The sequence below is a fragment of the Athene noctua genome, chromosome 10, assembly GCF_965140245.1.
Source record: "Athene noctua chromosome 10, bAthNoc1.hap1.1, whole genome shotgun sequence".
Lineage (NCBI taxonomy): Eukaryota > Metazoa > Chordata > Aves > Strigiformes > Strigidae > Athene > Athene noctua.
In genome coordinates this window covers 2,611,507-2,631,461 of record NC_134046.1, presented here as the reverse complement: position 1 = coordinate 2,631,461, position 19,955 = coordinate 2,611,507, and the positions used below count along the sequence as shown (strand labels likewise).

General features: G+C 43.4%; 3 protein-coding genes across 5 annotated transcripts in view; 1 reads left to right on the top strand and 2 right to left on the bottom strand.

The window, feature by feature from the left end:
- Positions 1-1,378: 1,378 nt before the first annotated feature.
- Positions 1,379-4,482, bottom strand: LSM3 (LSM3 homolog, U6 small nuclear RNA and mRNA degradation associated). The gene is made up of 4 exons (XM_074914720.1): positions 4,434-4,482; positions 3,374-3,484; positions 2,109-2,204; positions 1,379-1,781 (listed from the first exon to the last, which is right to left on the bottom strand). Exons 1-4 carry the CDS (start codon positions 4,452-4,454, stop codon positions 1,701-1,703), a joined length of 309 nt encoding a protein of 102 aa, XP_074770821.1. The 5' UTR covers positions 4,455-4,482; the 3' UTR covers positions 1,379-1,700.
- Positions 4,481-18,083, top strand: XPC (XPC complex subunit, DNA damage recognition and repair factor). 2 transcript variants are annotated; one of them, XR_012634318.1, is made up of 17 exons: positions 4,481-4,723; positions 5,290-5,488; positions 6,338-6,465; positions 7,296-7,419; positions 8,033-8,117; positions 8,627-8,784; positions 8,996-9,116; positions 10,490-10,579; positions 11,016-11,951; positions 12,406-12,566; positions 12,826-12,907; positions 14,158-14,292; positions 14,794-14,963; positions 15,182-15,275; positions 15,797-15,886; positions 16,519-16,787; positions 17,091-18,083. XR_012634318.1 is itself a non-coding variant. In XM_074914716.1 (16 exons), the coding sequence occupies exons 1-16, from the start codon at positions 4,492-4,494 to the stop codon at positions 16,729-16,731; spliced, it is 3,018 nt and encodes a 1,005-aa protein (XP_074770817.1). In that variant the 5' UTR covers positions 4,481-4,491; the 3' UTR covers positions 16,732-18,083. The 2 variants fall into 2 exon arrangements, 1 of the variants encoding a protein (XP_074770817.1); XM_074914716.1 differs by having other exon boundaries at positions 16,519-18,083.
- TMEM43 (transmembrane protein 43) overlaps positions 14,999-19,955 on the bottom strand; it is an 18,116-nt gene continuing 13,159 nt past the window's right edge. For both annotated transcript variants that reach the window (XM_074914717.1, XM_074914719.1), the window contains exon 13: positions 14,999-15,232. The gene's annotated coding sequence lies outside the window, so the exon portion shown is untranslated. The remainder of the gene's footprint in view (positions 15,233-19,955) is intronic.

The window sequence follows — 19,955 nt, the reverse complement described above, 5'->3', positions numbered from 1 at the left end:
GGAAAATTGTTCTCATCCTAGTCCCGCCTAACTTCAAGCAAGAATGGGATATTGAGGGAAGTCTTGTAGAAAGCCACTGCACACCTGTTCTTCATTCAAATACTGTTACAGTAGTCAGTGGTACAGATGATTTCTTCTTTTATTTGCATACAAGAGTCCTATATATGCATCATGCACAGGTTTAAGATAACAAATTCTTGCATGTGTGCACAAGTCGACTGGTTTGTGCTTTCTAGAAATAACTAGGAGGAATATGGTAGCAAGTTTCCATGTGATTGAAAATTTAAGATTAATTGCTACTAACACACTAATTCTCAGCAGTAGCTTCACTATTTCAGCTTCAGCTAGCTCATGCTAGAGAACATTACAGAGATGCCACCTAGAAGCCAGACCAATTTTTTAATCAGTCTCTGCTTTCCTTATTTTAAAGGCCACAAAGTACACATTCAACATCTGAGTGTATGTATTTTATTGCCAAAAATGTTAGTATTCCTTTAAGAAGAATCTGGCTTGGACCCTTCCAAGGCAGACCTTGCATTCCTCACCACTGTCACAAGTTATGTCCATAAGTTATGAAGATTTTTAACTGTAGGAGAAAGTGCCAGAGCAAGCTGCTTTTGCTAAGCCTACAGAGCATGCTTAAGAACCTAGATAAATTAAGTTTATTATGTCACAAGTCAAGTTCTGTAGGAAATGTCCCAGTGAAGACCTCTATCTCTCATATGCCTTTCAAACATATTTGTTAAAACATTTTATAGCAAAAGTGCCTTTTTTTTTTTTTTTACACAAGGAGAATACAAGGGCGGGCCTGAGAAAGTATGTATTAAAAAGAGCTTTGTTCAGGGTTCTAGTGCACCTTCGCTGCAGATAACTAATGAGCATCTTCAGCATTCAGCAGAATTTAATGTATTCAAGAACTGAAACAGGCTACAGATAGCGAGAAATGAATGCATGCAGCAGGCAACTCAACAGCAAACTCAACAGCATGTGAGGCAACAACCTCAGTCTGCACTTACGGCCTTGCAAGCCATAGCTCTGTCAATAAAGCCACAATAAAAACATCAGAAAACATTAAGAAGCCCATCTTCTTTATGTATCTTAAGTGGAAGATGCATATATATACACACTATTTCTCTGCTACAAGGATATGCATCAAGAATTTGAACAAAGAAAAGCCATAAATCATAGCATTCATTTAGTATTGCCCCCTCAAGCATCAATCTGCAAGACTCAGGTATTAGTAAGGACAGAAATTAACACAACACACAAAAGTTACTATTTTTCTCAGAAAGTGAAGCTACATACTACAAGTTAACATAGCACTAGCTCTATAGAAGAACATAAGAATAATGTTTTCAACATAAAACCACAAGTCAAATCTGAAAGATAAACCAAATTTATTTAAAACAAAAAATTAAGACAGTGCTATCACCAAGACCGAAAAAATGAAGGATTCTTTTGCTGATGTGACAAACCGGCCAATTTACAGCAGTTACATTAATTCTGAGAAAATCAGATTGGCTTCAACTGACTACATGTACTTTCTGCAAGACAAACCGGTTCCCCTTTGCTCCCCTTCCCACAAGAACAGACAAAAACATCCTATAAAAACATGTACAGAATTTTCAGACACATGATCAAAACACAAACCACTGTCCAAAAGCCTGAAACTTTCCAACAAGGTTAGATCCTTTGTGGCTTCAACCAACCCTCAACGGGGGAGCTACAAGCACAACGCCGTCACCTCTGACAAAGAGCATCGGAATATTCCTTTTGGTAGACTACGAAGAAGGAAAGAAAAGTTTACATTTACAAAAGCATAGTTTACAAAACACATCTGCTAAGCATATGACCGAATTCAACCGCAAAAAAACATCAGAAACAACTCCAACAAACACCATCTCAAGTGTACAACATTCCAGCATGCTGAAGAGATCAATACAACTAACATCAAGTTTTCAGATATCCTTTCTACTGCCATAACAATTTGCCCAAAAGTTCTATTAGATCTTGGTTCAAAAAGTAGTCAGCAACAGACTACTTCAATAAGATAACATAGTTTAGTTTTAGAAAAGTTTTCTATATGTATAAATACACTAAGTCCTTACTTTATAAATCTCTTCATAGGTTTCTTCATCAATCTCTATTGTAGTTACAGTTTCTTCCACATCACCCAAAATCATATTCAAGTGCTGATCATATGCCTGTAGGAATGAAGTTAGTTTATTATTTCTTCCAGAATTCAAACATGAGTTTACTAAACCAAGAATTTTAGCAAGACTTTCAGACATAATTAGTTCAGCCCAATTTTGAGCAAAATATGCCACTGTATCAAAACCAAGTAGTATCAGTTGAATTCCAAGCAAACATCAGCAAATCAATACTCTGCAGCATAAAAAAATAGGAAGATATGTATTTACTGAAACCCTCCTCTGGGAATTAGCTCTGAGGCATTCAGTGAGAACACACACAAGAACTCTGAGGCAGGCACTTTAACATTAAACCAGTTCCACATTCCCTGCAGCCAGTCCAGCCCCCTGCAACTGATTGCCTGGGGTCACCTTAAAGGATATGAAAGCTGTAATTCATACAGTGCTACTAAAATTGAAATAAGCACACATTCCAAAAACCTTACAAAAGTGTGTTGCAAACTACACGTGTGCCTCATGGAGTCCTCCTCAACTTTGTGTTCCCAAAGGAGTTGAGGCCAACTTAACACATGGGACAACTGGTTCTCTTCCCCAACACAGTACAGTACTCAGGAAAGATAACTGACTTGTTAGAAAGCAAAAAATCTGTCTTGTCAAGGGACACACCACTCTCAGAGGAAAACACTTAAATGAGATTTGCAGAGAATGCAGCTGAGCACATAGGCCATCATGCCCCCACACGGTGTGCCTTACAAGATATTTGTTTGATAACGATAATCTCATTCTTAATTCAGCCTTAAAGAGAGCTCAGGGTACTTCACAAGAAAAGGCCTGCAGCATTATTGCCTGGGGTGACAGAAGCCAGAAGCAGTGGAATGAATTGCTCGGTATCATTCAGGAGACAATAAAAACAAAACACATCTCTTGACTCTCTAGAGAAGTATTTAATAGCAGAGTACTGAACAAATTAGATTTTTCCACCGATCACATGTGATAAGAGGAAGGGGTCAGTCTTCATTACTAAGATGATCTTCAACCTACCTTCTCTAACCAGTTCCACACTTTTAACTATGAGATACAATTACTTGTGTTTTTAAACTATTTTTTTAAACAATAAATGGAGTATTAGAGGTTAAGCTTGGAGTAATATTATTGTACATGAAAAAAAGGCTGCCCAGTGCTTAGCTGAACAAGCATGGCATTGTTCCATAAGTTTTACTTACATGGAGTCTGCCTCTGAGCTCTCTGTCGTTCCTCATTTTCACATAGATTCTTTCATCTAGACTGAGTCTGATGAGATCAAGTGGCTCCTCTACAGTATTTGTTGTTTGTTGCTAGAAAAATAAAACAAGTTACTCGTACAGAAAAAGGCTGTGAACTCTTCCATTCCTCAGTGTTTGAGAGACATAGAAAACAAACAGGTAAGAACATAGATGTAAACACTCCAAATCATTCCTTCCCATCCCGCTGAACCTGAGTGCTGCTGGTACTACCATGCTACAGATGTTCCCCAGCCTGAGCAAAATGAGTTAAAAAGGCTTCGGTTTCCTTTGTAGCACATCACACCTCACACAGTGTCGTGTAAACGCTATTCCTTACCAGTAACCACTGCCCACACAGCAGCTGAAACCCTGTTCGGCCTGAGCCAGCACCACACCTGTGCCACCACACAGCCCAGGATAAAAAAACAAACACACACACACCGCCATTTTCAACAGCTCCCCTCAGTTATCTGGGTAACACAGTGCCCACTCCCATCTGTCCCCACAAGGCCTAACTCAAATAGACAGCACTTAAGCCAGGCCTCAAAGCCGGTTAGAAACCTGAGAACACACCGGGCTAAGGTCTCTTTTTTTGGGGGGAGAAAGGCTAAATCCTTTTCAGAATCACAGCTAAAATGTGTGAACGCCTTTCCTCATGCTACCTATTTCCTCCTCGCTGAGGCAGAGCCAAGGGTGTTTTCCTCAGCGGCTTCCCGCCACTTCCCTCCTCAGGCAGTTCCTGAGGGAAACGGTCCCGAAGCGAGCCTCGCCCGCCCTCCTGACACCCCCGGCGGCGGCACAAGGACCGAGGCCGTGGAGTGGCTTCGCTTCGGACGAAAAGAGCTTCTCGCCGCGGGGGGCTGCGCCTCAGGAAGGAGCCCAGGCGGGGGCTGTGCCGGCTGTACGGCCAGCCCCAGCCCAAAGCCCGCCGCCATCTTACGGCCCTGCAGCCGCGGAGGGAAGGCGGGAACGGGGGCCCGGCCGCTGCTTCCCGCCCTGAGGGAAGCGGGGAGCCGCTCACCTGGTCCACCTCATCCGCCATCTTTCAAACCGCCTCCCGCCTTCTCCCGCGAGACTTTATGGCCCTTCCCCTTCCCCTCCGACGGGGGCGGGACGGGGGGCGGCGGCAGCGGCCGCGGCACGGCCGGGGCTTGCGGCGAGCGTTGTGGCGGGGGTCGCAGCCTGCCCAGTGCCGGGGGAGCGCCATGGCCAGGAAGCGCAAAGCATCGCCCCGGCCGGCGGCTGCCAGCAAGAGGCGTTCCGGGGGGCTGGGGGCGCCGCGGGGCGAGCCGGAGGAGGAGGAGAAGGAGGGTGAGTGCGGGAGGAAGGCCGGGCCGGGCGCTGGCGCCGCCTCAGGCCTCTGGTGATTGCCGGGGGTGTCGGGGGGGCCGGGCAAGGGCCGTTCCCTCGGGCTGGAGCCGTGGGTAAGCGTCTGCGCAGAGCCGGGGGTTCGGTTCCGCGTGCGGGATGGGCCCTGCACGCTGTCGGGGAGCTCTGGCGAAAATCGGGCGCTGAGTGACCCGGGGAGGGTTTGTGTCGCCTCAGCCGTGACACGCGGGTCCGTGTCCCAGGAGGTGCCCGGAAAAAGGTTCTCTGGAGCAGCCTCACGAAATAATAATTTCTTGTGAGTGGCAAGTACGATGCTTGTTTTTCAGCTGACCCACTGACTGTAGGAATCTTTATGTACTTTTTGTGCCTTACGTTTTTGTATTTTCTTTAAACAGGTTGTTCAATTCTTACCGATTTATGCTTGTCATTGTGGGTGCTTAACTTTTCCTGTAGCTGGCTCTAATGAAGTCTGTGGAAGTACTGTTTCTGATTACCATGGAGATGACACTCATCCCTTAACATATCTTGTTTTCTTCTGTCCCATGCAGGTAATTTTGAAGAGAAAAAGCCCAGTATAAAGAAGAATGATTCAAAAGCTCCATCTAGGAAGAAGGAAGAAGATTATGATACTGGAGTTTCCAACTCAGCAAATAAGCCTTCAAAACAGAAAGGGGCAAAATCACTAATAAAAGAAAATAAAAAAAATACTAGAAATAAAGGGAGTCATAACAAAGAGGAAACGTGCAGGTATGTTTACTCATCATTCAAGTCTATAGGAACTTTCTCTTCATGTTATTTGTTTAGAGCCTGGTGCTGCATATGTGTGTGTCAGCAGTTTATTTTAGGCTGTCAGTCCAATTTAGAACATTTGTGTCACACAGCTGAGCAGAAGTACTGTCTTAGTCCTTGCAGAGTCAGTCCTGAGGAAGATAGTCTGTATAGGAAGCAAATATGTGAGCCTTTTCAAATACAAAATGTTATTTCATTTGTTACAGTTTTTAAGCAGGACTAGGGAGGCATTATGGAATCCAGCATTAATAGAAATGTTGGCCCGAGATTTGGGTTTAAAATGATTAGTAGAAATCTTCAAACATAGCGATCTCTGGTGTTTTTTGGAATCCAAATATAATAGCATGGTCTGCCCGTGTAGACTGCTATAACAAATGTATTAATAAAAAGAAATGAAACTGATTGGTCTCAGAAACATTTGCCAGTGGGTGAGAACACCGAAACAGTCGGTGAGAACAAGTGATTTGGTGAACCATTTCTCCAAGTACTCATTTGTACAAGTTGTTGTGAAGGATGGGGCCTTTTGTAGGTCCAGGCATCTTCCTTTCTAAACATCCTTGCGGAATCAGAACCTAAGTTTGAACTGAAAAAATGTTGCTCCATGAAGCCCATGGTTATTTATGACAAAGATGGTTTGCTTTACAGAGAAGCAAATTGTGGTTTAATTGTTAAATATTCAGTCTGTTGGTTACTGATGCAGAGGTCATGCTTCATTTATTTCCCTATTTTTAGTGTGTTCTTTATTTTTCTTAATTAAACAAGCACCTACATTTTCTGATGCTAAAACCATTTTGATAATTTTAACAGTGACTCGCTGAAGCCCCCTCAGAAGGAGATGAAGTTGAAGAGAGAATCTCCTGTTAAAAAAGAGATGGATGAAGACAATACTGACAATGATGATGATGAAAGTGAAGATGAATGGGAGGATGTGGATGGTAACAATTGCATATTTATTCATTTTAAGGAGTAAATATTCTTATACCCTTTTTTTGGTGATTTGATTTTTGAACCATTTCTTACTTGCATTCAGGTAAACGCATTCAGGTATACTTTGTATATCTAAAGTATACTCCATGTACATATCTGTATCTTTAAAAGCTCATATCTTACAGTGCTTTTAGAATGGTTCCAAAGTAAAAAAAAGCCAGACAACTACTGACCTGATGATACTAGTGCCTTGAATATGACTGTTTGTTGGCTTATGTTAAATTATGCTACCACGTACAAAGCACTTTCTCAGCTGTTTGTGTTGTCTAGTATTGAGCAGCTATGAATGGCTCAGTTTGAAGCCTCAAAACTACAACTTCCTAGTAAAGGAGAGTGGAGATGAAACCAACTGAGCTGTATGATGAGGTGGTCTTCAGCAAGCTGTGATAAGAATCGTGATGACCATCCTCTTTTGCTGCTACGGATTTATGCCTTCTAAAGTGAACAGCTGTCAGTTTTGTTCTTTGCTACTCTGCAAGTACTCTCCAAGTCACATCTGTTTCATTCACCTGTCTCTTCATTGAGTTTGCCTGTGGCAGCCACTTGCTGTTAGACTGTGCTGAGCTGATTCCTCAAAAGCAAGTGGCTGGTGGCCCACAGTTATTTGAATAACTGAGCACACACAGTGTTACAGAAGATCCAGGAGCTGGTAATTACTAGGGATGTTCTGTATGTAGGTTGCTTGAACATGTTAGGTAGGTTCTTATCCCATTGTCACATATCCTTGGGGCATCTATTCCATGTTTACTTATCATTTAGTAATATTTTATTTTTCCAGAACTCCAGGAACCTGCCACAGATAAGTTAGAAGAAGCAGCTGTTCTTCCAGCAGTGGTGCTGCCAAGCAATCCTGTTGAGATAGAGATTGAAACGCCAGAGCAGCTGAAGAAAAGAGAGAGGAGGTAAGAACAGGGAAGGCAGTGGAGGGCCACTGAGGGATGTAGTTAAAAATATGCTCAGTCTTGACTGTCACTGACTTGCTGTGTTCTGCATGGAAATGCCCACTTTGTGCAGACTATTGAGTTGGAATGATGCGAGGTCATGGGATGGAGAACAGTTTACACATGACAATTTTACCAGAAATCTTCAGTGGATGTTGGTGGGAATGGAGGCTTTTCAGCCTCTTAGTGAAAAGATTTCATCAATAAAGAGAAAGCCATTTTTCCAGAAATCTGAACAGAATGCTAGCAGTAATCTGAAAGTCAAACAATTCAGACAGTGAATTTTTAAGTTTAGGGTGGAGCTGTCCAAAGCTGTCTAGTAAGAAACTGTAGGCACATAAAGTTAGGTAGAATTTAGGCCTTCTGAATATACCCAAGCTCTCTGTAGTCGGGTACATGGAGTTCACAGTTCATTAATCATATGCAAACTGCGTGCCTACTCACACAGGCAGTAGCTAAACTTTTGTGAAGTTTGCAGAGAAGATTCTCTTTGTGAACTGATCCAGTTCAGGAATCTAGAAAGGCAGGTCCATAGAAAACCCACAACATCCATTTCTTTTGTAATCTTGTGCAGAGAAAAAAGGAAAGCTGAGTTTGAGATGTATCTACGGAGAATGATGAAACGTTTCAGCAAGGAGGTTCGTGAGGACACACATAAGGTATTGGTCACAGAGAAACCTGGCAGAGAAAAAGTTGAGCATAAGGAAATCTGAACTGATTCGTAATGAAGAAGAAACTTAATTTTGATCAAATAATTTGGGGCCATGGCTAGAAGCAAAGAAATAAAAAGGCTGTAATCCTGACAAATGCTCATTATACTTCTAAACTGTAAGCTAGAAACATTAGTGACTGCATTAGTAAAATTCTAAATCAAACCAGATGTCAGTAAGGTGCATATTTATCCACTGAGTATGTATCTGCTCGTTCTGTCGGGGTTAAAGTGTCAGTCATGTAGAGCAGGAGGCGCTGACAGGGACTTCACAGCTTTGCTGTCTTCTGATGGTAATCTGCAGGCAGCCTGGTGTCCGCCCTGTGTGTGCCTGGGAGGCTTCACTGCTGCTTGTCTTGGTTAAAAGAAGCAGTGAAGCCTTCCTTGTCTATACCATGGACAATAATTCCAGCAAAGAAAATGTCTTGTGAACTCACTATAGAAACTTTTTTCTCTCAGGTTCACCTCTTGTGTTTATTAGCAAATGGTTTCTATCGGAACAGGATCTGCAGCCAGCCAGATCTTCATGCCATTGGTCTATCCATCATCCCCACCCACTTCACAAAAGTGTCTGCAGGCCAAGTGGACCTCCTCTACCTTTCCAACTTGGTGAAATGGTAAAACTCTGTCTCCTAGTCACGCTGTCACATAGAATGTAGAGCCAGGGTTGAGGGAGAGGGGTAAATGGAATTACCAATTTTCAGTGATTTTTTTTATTTTAAATACAAGGGTGAGAGTCTTTCCTTTTTACAGAAGGAAAGGATGAACTCTGAAGTTTAAGAACACAGTCACAAGCACTAGACAATAAGTAGATGTCTCATATTTCAGGTTTGTCGGAACCTTCACTGTCAATGATGAGCTTTCCACCGAAAAAGGAGAGCCCCTGCAGGCGACCTTGGAGAGGCGCTTTGCCATCTACGCTGCACGAGACGACGAAGAGTTGGTTCATGTAAGTGGCTGGGAAGTGCAGGGTTGGTTGCTGAGTTTGGATGCTGGGTCAGTGCTGTAGTGCTCTCGGGTTGCACACAAAGTGGTGTTGGAGGGATGGATTTGAAGAAAACAAATGGGTGAAGTAGGTGATTCTGTGGCTTTTTGTTGTGGTTTTATCTGGAGTCCTTCTGTGATTAAATGATTCCGTTTGAACTGTGCCTAACTGGAGCCTCTGGTGCTGGTTGGTGTCACTGTGTGCTCTGCATTCTGCTGTGGATGGCTTTGTGTATAGTGTATAGAGCTACTTGTTCCTAAGTATGTTTTGGCTTCTTTATATTGCTTTAGCAGTGTAGATCAAAGAAAACCAACTTACTAGGTTTCTTCTGAAATACGAATTTGAGTGAAAAAAATCCTGGGCTCACTTGCAGCCAGAGAAACTCTTTAGAGATCTTTGAGTTGAGGGTTGATAATTTGTTACTATGAGTCACCACTGAAGGGCAAAGGAATTGAGGTCTGATTTAGAGCAGCCCAAGGCCAAGGCTTCAGAAGGACTTCAACTCTGCAGTCATCTCATGGTGGAATTTGATTACGGGAAAAAGTGGAGTCAGTTGCTTCAAGACACACAGAAATTCTGGTAAAACAACTGAGGGAGGGGGAAACTTAGAAGATCAAATTGACAGGGGACATTTAAAAGAACAGAAACAAGCTGCTGCTTTGCAGGTGCATGGTTTGCAGCTCTGCCCTGTCACTGATAAAGAGGGATGTTGCAGCTTCTTTGCTGCAAAACAGGAAGCAGATGTTGTGGTGGCTTTGCAACCTTGCTGTGGATAATGCAGAGATGTCACTTCCTGGGTCAGGAGGAAAAGTCAAAGCAAGCCTTGCTTAGGCAGCTTCAGTTGAGTCCCATGCAGGAAGGCAGGTGCCAGGTCACAGCTGTTAGCCACTCAGTTGTGACTGATGACATTCTCTGGGTGGCTGGTGTTTCTGCTGGGTTCAGCTGATGGGCTGTGGTTGGCTTTGGCCACCTTTGGGAGGCAGCATTTAGAGTCATCTTACTCACTTTTCCTTAAGAACGAGAGACTGATAGGGTAGATGGGATTTGGGTGACTTACTGCGTCTGCTCCAGCAGGATGGGTCATTTAGCCTCTTTAGGAATTGGTTCCTCATCTGTAAATTAACAGATAATAATAGTAGTAACATAACTAAGAGCCAGAGAAGACTCTGCGATGCTTTAATACTACAGCAGCTGGGCTACCTACTGTATACAGCACTGGGTAAAAGGTAAGAATAGAAATGATTTGTGACAGAACCCAGACTGTAAAAGAGTTTCAAGAAGTTTCTTTTTATGGACATTGAAAATAGGTTAAACATGCTTTATTTTTTCTGTTGCAGATCTTTTTAATTATTCTGCGAGCGTTACAGCTGCTGTGTCGCCTTGTGCTGTCTTTTCAGCCCGTTCCTCTCAAGGAGACAAAAGCAAAGGTAGTTTTTGTTGGGTGTGTGGAATAAGGAATAAGTCACTGGTTTAGAGAGTGGGATTGAGAAAACTCTGGCTGTTGGAGCTTGAAGTGAATCGCTTACTGCCGTGAACCAGGGTCATGACTGTTGTCTGTAGTGCAGAAGGCACAAACCCTTAATTTTTAGGTTTCTCCTTTAAAAAAGTTACCAATTTTGTGTGTTTTCACAAAGACTTGTTATGCTTCAGAGGTTTTTAATTTCCTTAAAATTCAGACAGGAAACACTTGCTGCTTGAGTACACCTGTCTTCAGCCATTTGCCTGAAGTTTCAAGTCCCTGAGACATGCAGATTGTCCATGCCCGCCAACCTTCGGTCTGCATGTGCCTCGCGCTGATTTCAGTCTTTTTTCAACATATCCTTAGCCATGGAGATAAAAGTGACCTAGCCTTTTTCTTCACAGGGAAAAAGCTCATCCAAGAGGCAGTCCCTCAGCAGTACCTCTGAGGCGCAGGAGAGCTCTGCCACGACACCCAAAGCTGCAGCAAAAAAATGCCCCTGCAAAAAAGCCAAACAGGAAGAGAAATCCTCAGGGAGTGAAGAAGGCAACAAGGAGCCAAAGAAACCCAAAACTGCTCAGACCAAAAGGACACCCAAGGCAAAGCTGACTACAGGCAACCAGGAACAGAAGGAGTGTAGTAACGAGGAGAGCAGCTTAGCAGAAAAAGATGTGCCAGTCAGGCCCAAGAATGATCGCCGGAGACGAGTGGCCTCCAAGGTGTGCTACAAAGAAGAGAGTGGAAGTGATGAGGACAGTGTTTCGGACTTTGAGGTTTCAGAGGAGGAGAGTGATGTCTCTGATGAGGATTTTGAAACTGTCTCTAAAAGGCAGAGGAGGTCACTGGGCTCCCAGAAGCCAAAAGTAACAGCTATAAAAAGCCCAAAAACTGAGACTTCAGAATCGAGGCTGTCCAGAAATTCATGTGGAGCTGAGCCTAAACCAGCAAAAAGTACAGCTCCAGCCTTGCCTCATGCACAGAAAAAGAGAAACAAAATAATTTCTAGTGATGAGGAGGATGGACAGCAGGAGGTGAGGGAAGTGTTGGGCACAGACCAGTGGCTGGAGGTTTTCCTTGAACATGAGGACAAGTGGGTGTGTGTGGACTGTGTTCATGGCAACGTTGGCCAGCCCCAGCTGTGCTTCACGTACGCCACAAAGCCGCTTTCCTATGTTGTGGGGTTTGACAACGATGGGAGCGTCAGGGATGTGACACAAAGGTACGACCCAGTGTGGATGACCGCGACAAGGAAGAGCCGTGTGGACCCGGAGTGGTGGGAAGACACGCTGCAGCCATATAAAAGTCCTTACGTGGAAAGAGACAAGAAGGAGGAAAATGAGGTAAATAGCAATAGGTTATTCAGAACATTTAACGCCAGGAGTCCAGTCTTGGGGTTCTCATTCAGGCAAAAATCATTAGGAATCTTTCCAGGAGGGAGGAAATTTGTATTTGAACTTGAAATGTTCAGACTGCGCATGTATTAAAGGAAATATGCAATGATAGATTAAAATAATATCAAATGGAAGCTGTTCAGAGAAATTTGTCTAGCAAAAGTACTGGACAGCCCATGCTGGAAACTTACTGTACAGTTTAGCATCACGCTCCTCAGAGAGAGTCTTTAAAATATGTACATCTGGGTGCACATCTAAGTACCTGTTTGCAGCAAGAATGTTTGCTGATCTGATTAAGTTTCCAGTGGTTTTTTCCTTTGATCCTTACTATAATCGTTCTTCTCTTCTTACAAAGGGTAGTGCAAGAGAGTTGTGAAATCACTCTTCTTTGTATAATTCCTAGTTTCAAGTTAAGCTTCAAGATCAACCCCTACCAACAACAATTGGAGAGTACAAAAACCACCCTCTTTATGCACTGAGGAGACACCTGTTGAAATACCAGGCGATTTATCCGGAGTCAGCTGCTATCCTGGGGTACTGCAGGGGAGAGGCTGTCTACTCCAGGTGAGTTGTGCATGTGTTGTCATGTGCGACTGATTGTTGTAACAAATTTAAGAGCTAATTTGTGTGAAGACCATGATAGCATCAGCAGTATCTCAGGCCACAGGCATAGACAGGGTGAGGCATTCAGCTGCTCAGAGAGCATTTGCATATCACTTACAGGCTTTTTTTTTTACTATTCTTAACACGTGATGAACAGTTTTGAAGTCTCTTCTGAAGAGACTTCAGAACTCTTATAGTAGCTTCCTTCTGGCCTTTTTAGAGACTGCGTACACACGCTGCACTCCAAGGACACTTGGCTGAAGCAGGCTCGAGTGGTGAGAATTGGAGAAGTGCCTTACAAGGTAAGGGTTTGTCCTCCCCCTGCACAACACATCTGCCGTCTGAAGTTCAAGCTCAATTCTGTTGTGGTTTTTGCCTTCTCTCTGCCAGCAGATGCAGATTTCTCACTTGCTTGTGTGACTTGTGGTAGCTGCATTGTGAATCTGTCTGCCTACAGCTGCTGTATACTCCCCAAAGCCCAGCTAGCTCTTCTTCCCACCCCAAGGGTATCAGAACTGCACCCTTTCATCTTCTCCAAAGGCATCCCAACATTTTATATGAACTGCAGGATCTGGCTCCCAGTTGCTACAGGTGCTGTGCATTGACCTTAGCTGGATGCCAAAAGCCACTTTGCCACTCCCCTCCTCAACTGCATGGGGAGAGAAAATTAATGAAAGGCTTGTGGGTGGAGATAAAGACAGGGAGAGATCATTCACTAACCATGGGCAAAACAGACTCAACTTAGAAAAAGTAACTTAGTTTATTGTCAATCAAATCAGAGTAGAGTAAGAAGAAATAAAACCAAATCTTAAAACACCTTCCCCCCACCCCTCCCTTCTTCCTGAGCTCACTTTACTCCCAATTTGCGTATCTCCAGGGGGATGGGGAATGGGGGTTGTGGTCGGTTCATCCCCCGTTGTTTCCACCGCTCCTTCCTCCTCGGGGCAGGACTCCTCGGCCTCTTCCCCTGCTCTGCTGTGGGGCCCTCCCCGGGCTGCAGGGGGAACCTGCTCCACCCCAACCTCCCTGGGCGCAGGGCACGGCTGCCTCACCATGGGCTGCACCGCGGGCTGCAGGGGAACCTCTGCCCCGATGCTGGGCACCTCCTGCCCCTCCTGCAGACCTGGGTGTCTGCAGAGCTCCTGCTCTCACGTGTTCTCACTCCTTTCTCTGGCTGCAATTGCTCTCCCACAGGGTTTTTTTTTATCCGTTTCTTAAATACATTATCCCAGAGGCGCTCCCACCCTCGCTGGTGGGCCCTGCCCTGCCCAGCAGCAGGTCCATCTGGCAACGGCTTTATCAGACATGGGGGAAGCTTCTACACAGAAGTCACCCCTGAATTGCTGAATTCTTCTCACAGAAGCCACCCCTGTATCCCCCCACTACCAAAACCTTCCCACACAAAGCCAATACACATTTATAAGCAATGGATACTGAAGCTAGGAATTAGGCATTTCTTCTCTCCCAGACTTCTCCTTCGATGTTGTAGGAAAGTCTGAAATCGCTGGCAACTTGTGGTGGTGTTACAGGCTTGGTCGTTGTATTTGCACAGATGGTGAAGGGATTTTCCAACCAGGCAAGGAAGGCACGCCTGGCAGAGCCTGCAAACCAGGACAAAGAGGACCTGGCACTGTTTGGTCGCTGGCAGACGGAGGAGTATCAGCCACCTATAGCAGTGGATGGAAAGGTAGTGAGGAATGCAGAGGGCTGGTGTTTAAGGAAGGGCTTTGTATGGAGCTGTGGGCTGTATTTTTCCAGAAGTTGCATGTTTCAGAGGTGAGATCAGTCTGTAACATCTGGATTTGGGATTAAGAGTTGAGAGGTAACTGTACCCAGGAGGAAGTGGTCAACACTTCACTGAGGCCTTGCTTGCCTGAGGACAAGCAATGAGTGCTAGCAGTGCAGACTACTAACTTTTATCATTTTATTGACCTGATTTTCCTAGCCTGTGCTTGTTTTGCTAATTCTCTGCAGTATAGGCTGAGTAACAAGGGCAGAGAACACAGCTAGGAGATAACCATGCAGCTAAAATCTAGGCTTGTGCTTTGTCATGTGAATATTAATTGAATATTGGAGTGGAATGTAGCAGATCAGAAGACAGGGAGAGTCCCTTAGTTGCAGCAGAGATTTTCACCTCTCTCCAGAGAGCAGGAACGTCACCATTTCTCTTTTAATTTTGCAATAACAGGTTCCTCGGAATGAGTATGGAAATGTCTATCTCTTCCTGCCATCCATGTTACCCGTCGGCTGCGTGCAGCTGAGACTCCCAAATCTGAACAGAGTGGCGCGGAAGTTGGACATTGACTGTGCTCAAGCCATCACTGGATTTGATTTTCATGGCGGCTACTCGCACCCAGTGTACGTACAGGTGCTTTGTTGCCGCTGACAGATGTTGATGTCCTGCAGAAGTTGCATACCCCGTGTTAAGGAGTACATGTGATGAGTTACACGCTTAGATCCTGGGAGATAGACGGTTCTGTCAGCATTGAGTAGGTTTTGGTTCGGCTGGGTCAGCAGCAGGCATCTGCTCCCTTTTTCTTGTAGTAGCTGACAGAGGATTGTGTTCTCCTTCCTAGTACTGATGGCTACGTTGTCTGTGAGGAGTATAAAGAGGTCCTCGTGGCTGCCTGGGAGAATGAACAAGCAGAAATAGAAAAGAAGGAGAAGGAGGTGAGAATTATTTTTGCAGCTTCCTTACTGTTACATTTATTAAGTAAATCTAATTGAAACTGTGGGCTGTGTAAGCAACAGACACGGAGCCCTGTGACTGTGAGGGGCTGGTGGCATCCCCCAGACGCCCCATTTTGGGCTGGCAGTGGGATGCAGTACCAGTGTGTAGCAATATCTGAAATAGTACATACTCTGGAATAGTTTTCCACAGCTGCTGGGAAAGGAAAACGAGGAATACACAGATGGGGGTTAAAGTTTTGGAGGTGGTTCTGGTGTAATTTCCACTGTCAGGGTGCACATTAGAAAGTGACAGTAATTTATATATTTAGCAGATAATTGCACACCAATACATTTTACTCTTAAGAATCCTACTGGTCTGGAGTCTTTTAATGTGACACATTTAAGTTGGCGTGGGTTTTTTAACGGCAGTTTAAAATCTTCAAACTTCCATCTTCTGTGGGTGTAAATACATTGAAACTTATAATAGTAAATGTGTGTCTTTCAATAACAATCCCATACAGAAACGTGAGAAGAGAGCTCTGGGGAATTGGAAGCTGCTGGCAAAAGGACTTCTCATCAGAGAGAGGCTGAAGCAACGCTACTCCATCAAGGTATTCTGCATTTCTGTTAGTGATTTTTTTTTTTTCAGGATGATGTTTCTCTACCAAGAGACTCTTTTCCAGTCTTTCCAATGTGTTATTTCCAGCTGTAGAGTGGAGAACCTCCAGAGTGCAGTTGCTCAAAAATCTTCTTTCCTATTGTTAGCATGTGACTAGCAACTAATAAAAAAACCTACACCAGAAACTCAGTGTGATTATGTTCATGAAGATTCATTACTGTTTAACAAAAGATCTGTGTTTTCCTGAAGCATCATTTTTTTGGGTATTATTTTCTGTTTCAGTATACCCCCTTCCTAGATTTATCTCTCCAAACATGTAGCTGCTTTAGAGTCAGATGTTTTAGTTCTTAATCTTTTCCCAGCTGAGAAAGGTGAAGAGCATGATCTTTTTCAAACAGGTTTATTTTTATTCTTCCATCATTGAAAATATTTTGCTTGTGTTGAAAGAATGCCTGACATCCAGGAACAGAAACACCCTGCTTTGAGTGAGAAGCCCAAACCAGAGCAAGCAACTTTTGTGATGTTGTTAAGTGTCACTGTGACAGAAGGCAAACCCTTTTAGAAAGGGGTAGTTACAAGTGATTTCTAGACCAGCTTTTCCATTTTCATGCTTGTCGTTTCCAGGCCGAGCCGTCAGCACATGAGACAGAGAAAGGAGCGGGATTCTCTTCGGATGAAGAAGGAGGCCCCAGTTCAGAGACTGCAGTAGAGAACGCGGCCATTTTGTGGCCCCAAAATCGCCAGTTAGAGAAGAAAAAAGAAGAGAAGACGACCAGAAAGAGCAAGAGAGAAAAGAGAGGAGAAGCAGCACAGTTGTTCCCTTTTGAGAAACTGTGATCAGAACAAGCTTTTCTTTGCTGTTTTCAGATGCAAGAACAATAGTCACAACAAAAGTATCCTTTGTCAGTTAAGGACTCGGTCTTCCTGTGCACTTGTGTTTCTGAGCGACCAGGGACCAACCTAATTCAGTATCAAGAGTTTCTTTTGCTCTCACAGGGAATTAGATTCATCCTTTTATCCTCGGGCTTACAAGAAGCAGATGTGCAGTTGTACCCTCTGAGAAGATCACTTTGTGCTGTTGGGATTTTTTGCTTTCTTTTGTATCACTCAGCACTAATAATTCTGTTTTCCAAAGCATTCCTTTCCTTAGCACTGCCTTTCCCCCTTTTTTTTTTTGTATTTTTTCCTGCTTGCAGAGAAATAAAGCACGCGGCTGCTATTTAGTAGTCTGTGGTGAGCTGGCCGAGGATTGCTGATGCCCTCTTCAGTTCATACCTTATCCAAATCAGTGGTGAGTTCTGGTCTTACTGTCTCATCGTCACAGAAGGGGAAATACTTCCTCTAAGACGTAAAGAAACAGACAATCAAGATTGGGAGGAATCTGAAAATTTACTTTCTAAAGAACACTTGCCTTTTGCAAAAACTCTGTTGACTTTTCAGCCTACAGTCTTCCTTTCAGAAATCTTGTGCATTAGAAGGGAGAAGCCCTGTCCTCATTTCAAACTTAAGGTTAAATATGTCTTCTTAAGTAATTTGAATATATAAATATTTGTTTCTGTTTTGTTTTACCAAGACCATGTGGATGTGTTCTGGAGCAAAACATGTAGAACTGGCTAAGTGTCATCATCAGAAACAAAATTCACTGAAACCTTGTAAATATTAGAGCTCTTGTAAATGTTACCCAGTACTTAAGCTTAAAAACTCTCGAGAGAGGAATGTTAAATCTACATAAGCTTTTCCTGCAGTTTTGCAATAGAAATGCTGATCTGTCTTTAGCAGTATTTTTATAACTAAATTACACTGACACTGTCTCTTCAAACATAGAGAGGAAAAGAGTCTGGACGTTGTCACAGAGGAAAGATTGAAATGCAAGAAAATGGCTTACACTTAATTATGTTCAGAAAAAACCTCTATTTTTATACTGTATTTGTAGAACAAAATAAAGTATGGAAAAAGGTTGTGTTGTCTGTTACACCTGCCCTCCAGCCAGCTCATTCTTGTAAGCAGCTCTGTCCCCCTGGAAGGACTCAGAAAAGGATAAAAACATGCTGTAATATTTCCAGAAGTCACAAATCAGGTCCCAGGATATCCCAGAGCTGGCTGCTTGCAAAAAGGGTCTTCAGGCCAAGTGTTTAGTTTTTGCTACTGAATTCTCAAGTAACAAAAAAGCAACTTAAATTGGAGGTTTGGGAAGCAGACTCGACCTGTGTATAAGAGGAAATATTTTTTAAGGGAAGCCAAAGCAGAAAGGGAAGATGACTGACAGATCAGGTACGTGTTCTGTCAGATTTTGGTAAGGAAGCAAGAAAAATTCTGCTGCTGTTGTTTCTATAGAAACATTGTTTGTGTACGTACAGGGAAAGGGAGCCCTGGCTCCGCCAGCACGCCTGGCCTGGGAAATGTGAAGTTCTTGTCAGTGAAAGGCATCTGACTTTTATTTAACATCATTCCTGTGCATGCACTAGTTAGACAAAAGTATTTAAAGCTGTTGGATGCATAGGTAATCCCCCAGTCTCTTTAAAAATCCAAGAGGCTGTGTGCGGTCAGGGTGATCCATCGTATTTTTCAAATAATCTTATGGAGGGAAAGAAGGTACTATTCAGTAATGGGGAGTAAAACCATGGTGGGCTGGAATCAGCCTTTCATCCCACAGAAGTACAGAGAGCAGCTGTGCTGTTCTGAGGAGCTTGCTTCCTGAAATGGGGAAATATTTGCACGATAAACTAAACCCAACTGCACATTTATGTCCACCAACAGTAGAAAACTAGTTCATGTGGCAGCTCCAAACTAATCCTCCATGTACCTGGACTATTCCTGGACATAAAACATGCAAAACTTAAATGTAATAAAGAAGAAGCCTACAGACCAACCTTTTGAAAACTGTATTTTATTAAATATACAAAAGCTCAGCATTTCTGTAGAAAAGCGTATCTTCATCTCTTAATAGGGTAACGCTGGTTAGTCTGCACACGGGTAAAACAGCAGCCCAACACCTGGTTTTCTCCCCAGTGGAGTGCAATTCTGAATCGGTAGAGCCAGAGTTGGTGTTAGTGAGCAGCAGGAAGAGCCCAGCACCACCAACACCCGCCAGCGCTTCCTGGCACCTTCCACTCACTCCTGCTGCTTTCACCAGCAGAACTGAGCCACGAGACTGAATTGACAACATTCAAATACCAGAAGAATGAAAAAAATTAAGGCTAATCAAGTAACTCCTCCTTCAAAAAACATCTATGATTTATAATTCAGTACCATTTGTAGGAAACATTTGCTTCTATATATGTTCAAGGTTCCTTTGGGATAGGGAACACGTTTCTCCTGACGGTCACGACTGGATTGCATAAATCAGGTCGTTATTTCTGTACTGAATTGTGCATACTCACAGAAAACCCACTGTAGTGCAGGGAGGGCACATCTGGAAGCCAGACTAGGTGGAGAGAGACTTAAAGCCAGTACAATAGTCTCCAATCTCAAGTACTGGTTGCAGCAGAAATACATAAACACGAGCCATCACAACACTACAAGAAGGCATTTCTCTAGCATGATACAAAGCTCAACGTTTAGGCTACTAAAATCTATGAAATAATCATGCAAAATTATTTCCATTATTTCATGAAGTGTGTCCACTGTCCTTACTAAGAGAAATTCAAGAAAGAAACAGTATGCACAGCAAAAAAAAAAACAAGTATTTTAAAGAACATCCATTCCATTGTAAAAAGTTAATTTTGTTTCAAGGCAGCAGGTTTTATTTTTTAAAGTTAGTGACCTCCAAGTATCCCCTTAAATAAGTGCAATCTTAAGTTCAATTTTTGAAATAGCTATGCCACGGTTTAGTCCACACTACTGTTTTTGGATGCTTAACCAAGAACAACTTCAGAGACCTTTTAAAAGTTGGGAGAAATCAATGCTTTCTGACAAATCCACCCTACCTTAGAGCACTGCTAACCTGGCCACTCATTATTTCAGTTTACTTGGAAAATCCTCAGACCAAAAGCCTCTATCTTACCTAAGTATTGCGTGAAGTTTGGCTGTTTTTCCTTTGAACAGATACACTTCCACATGCA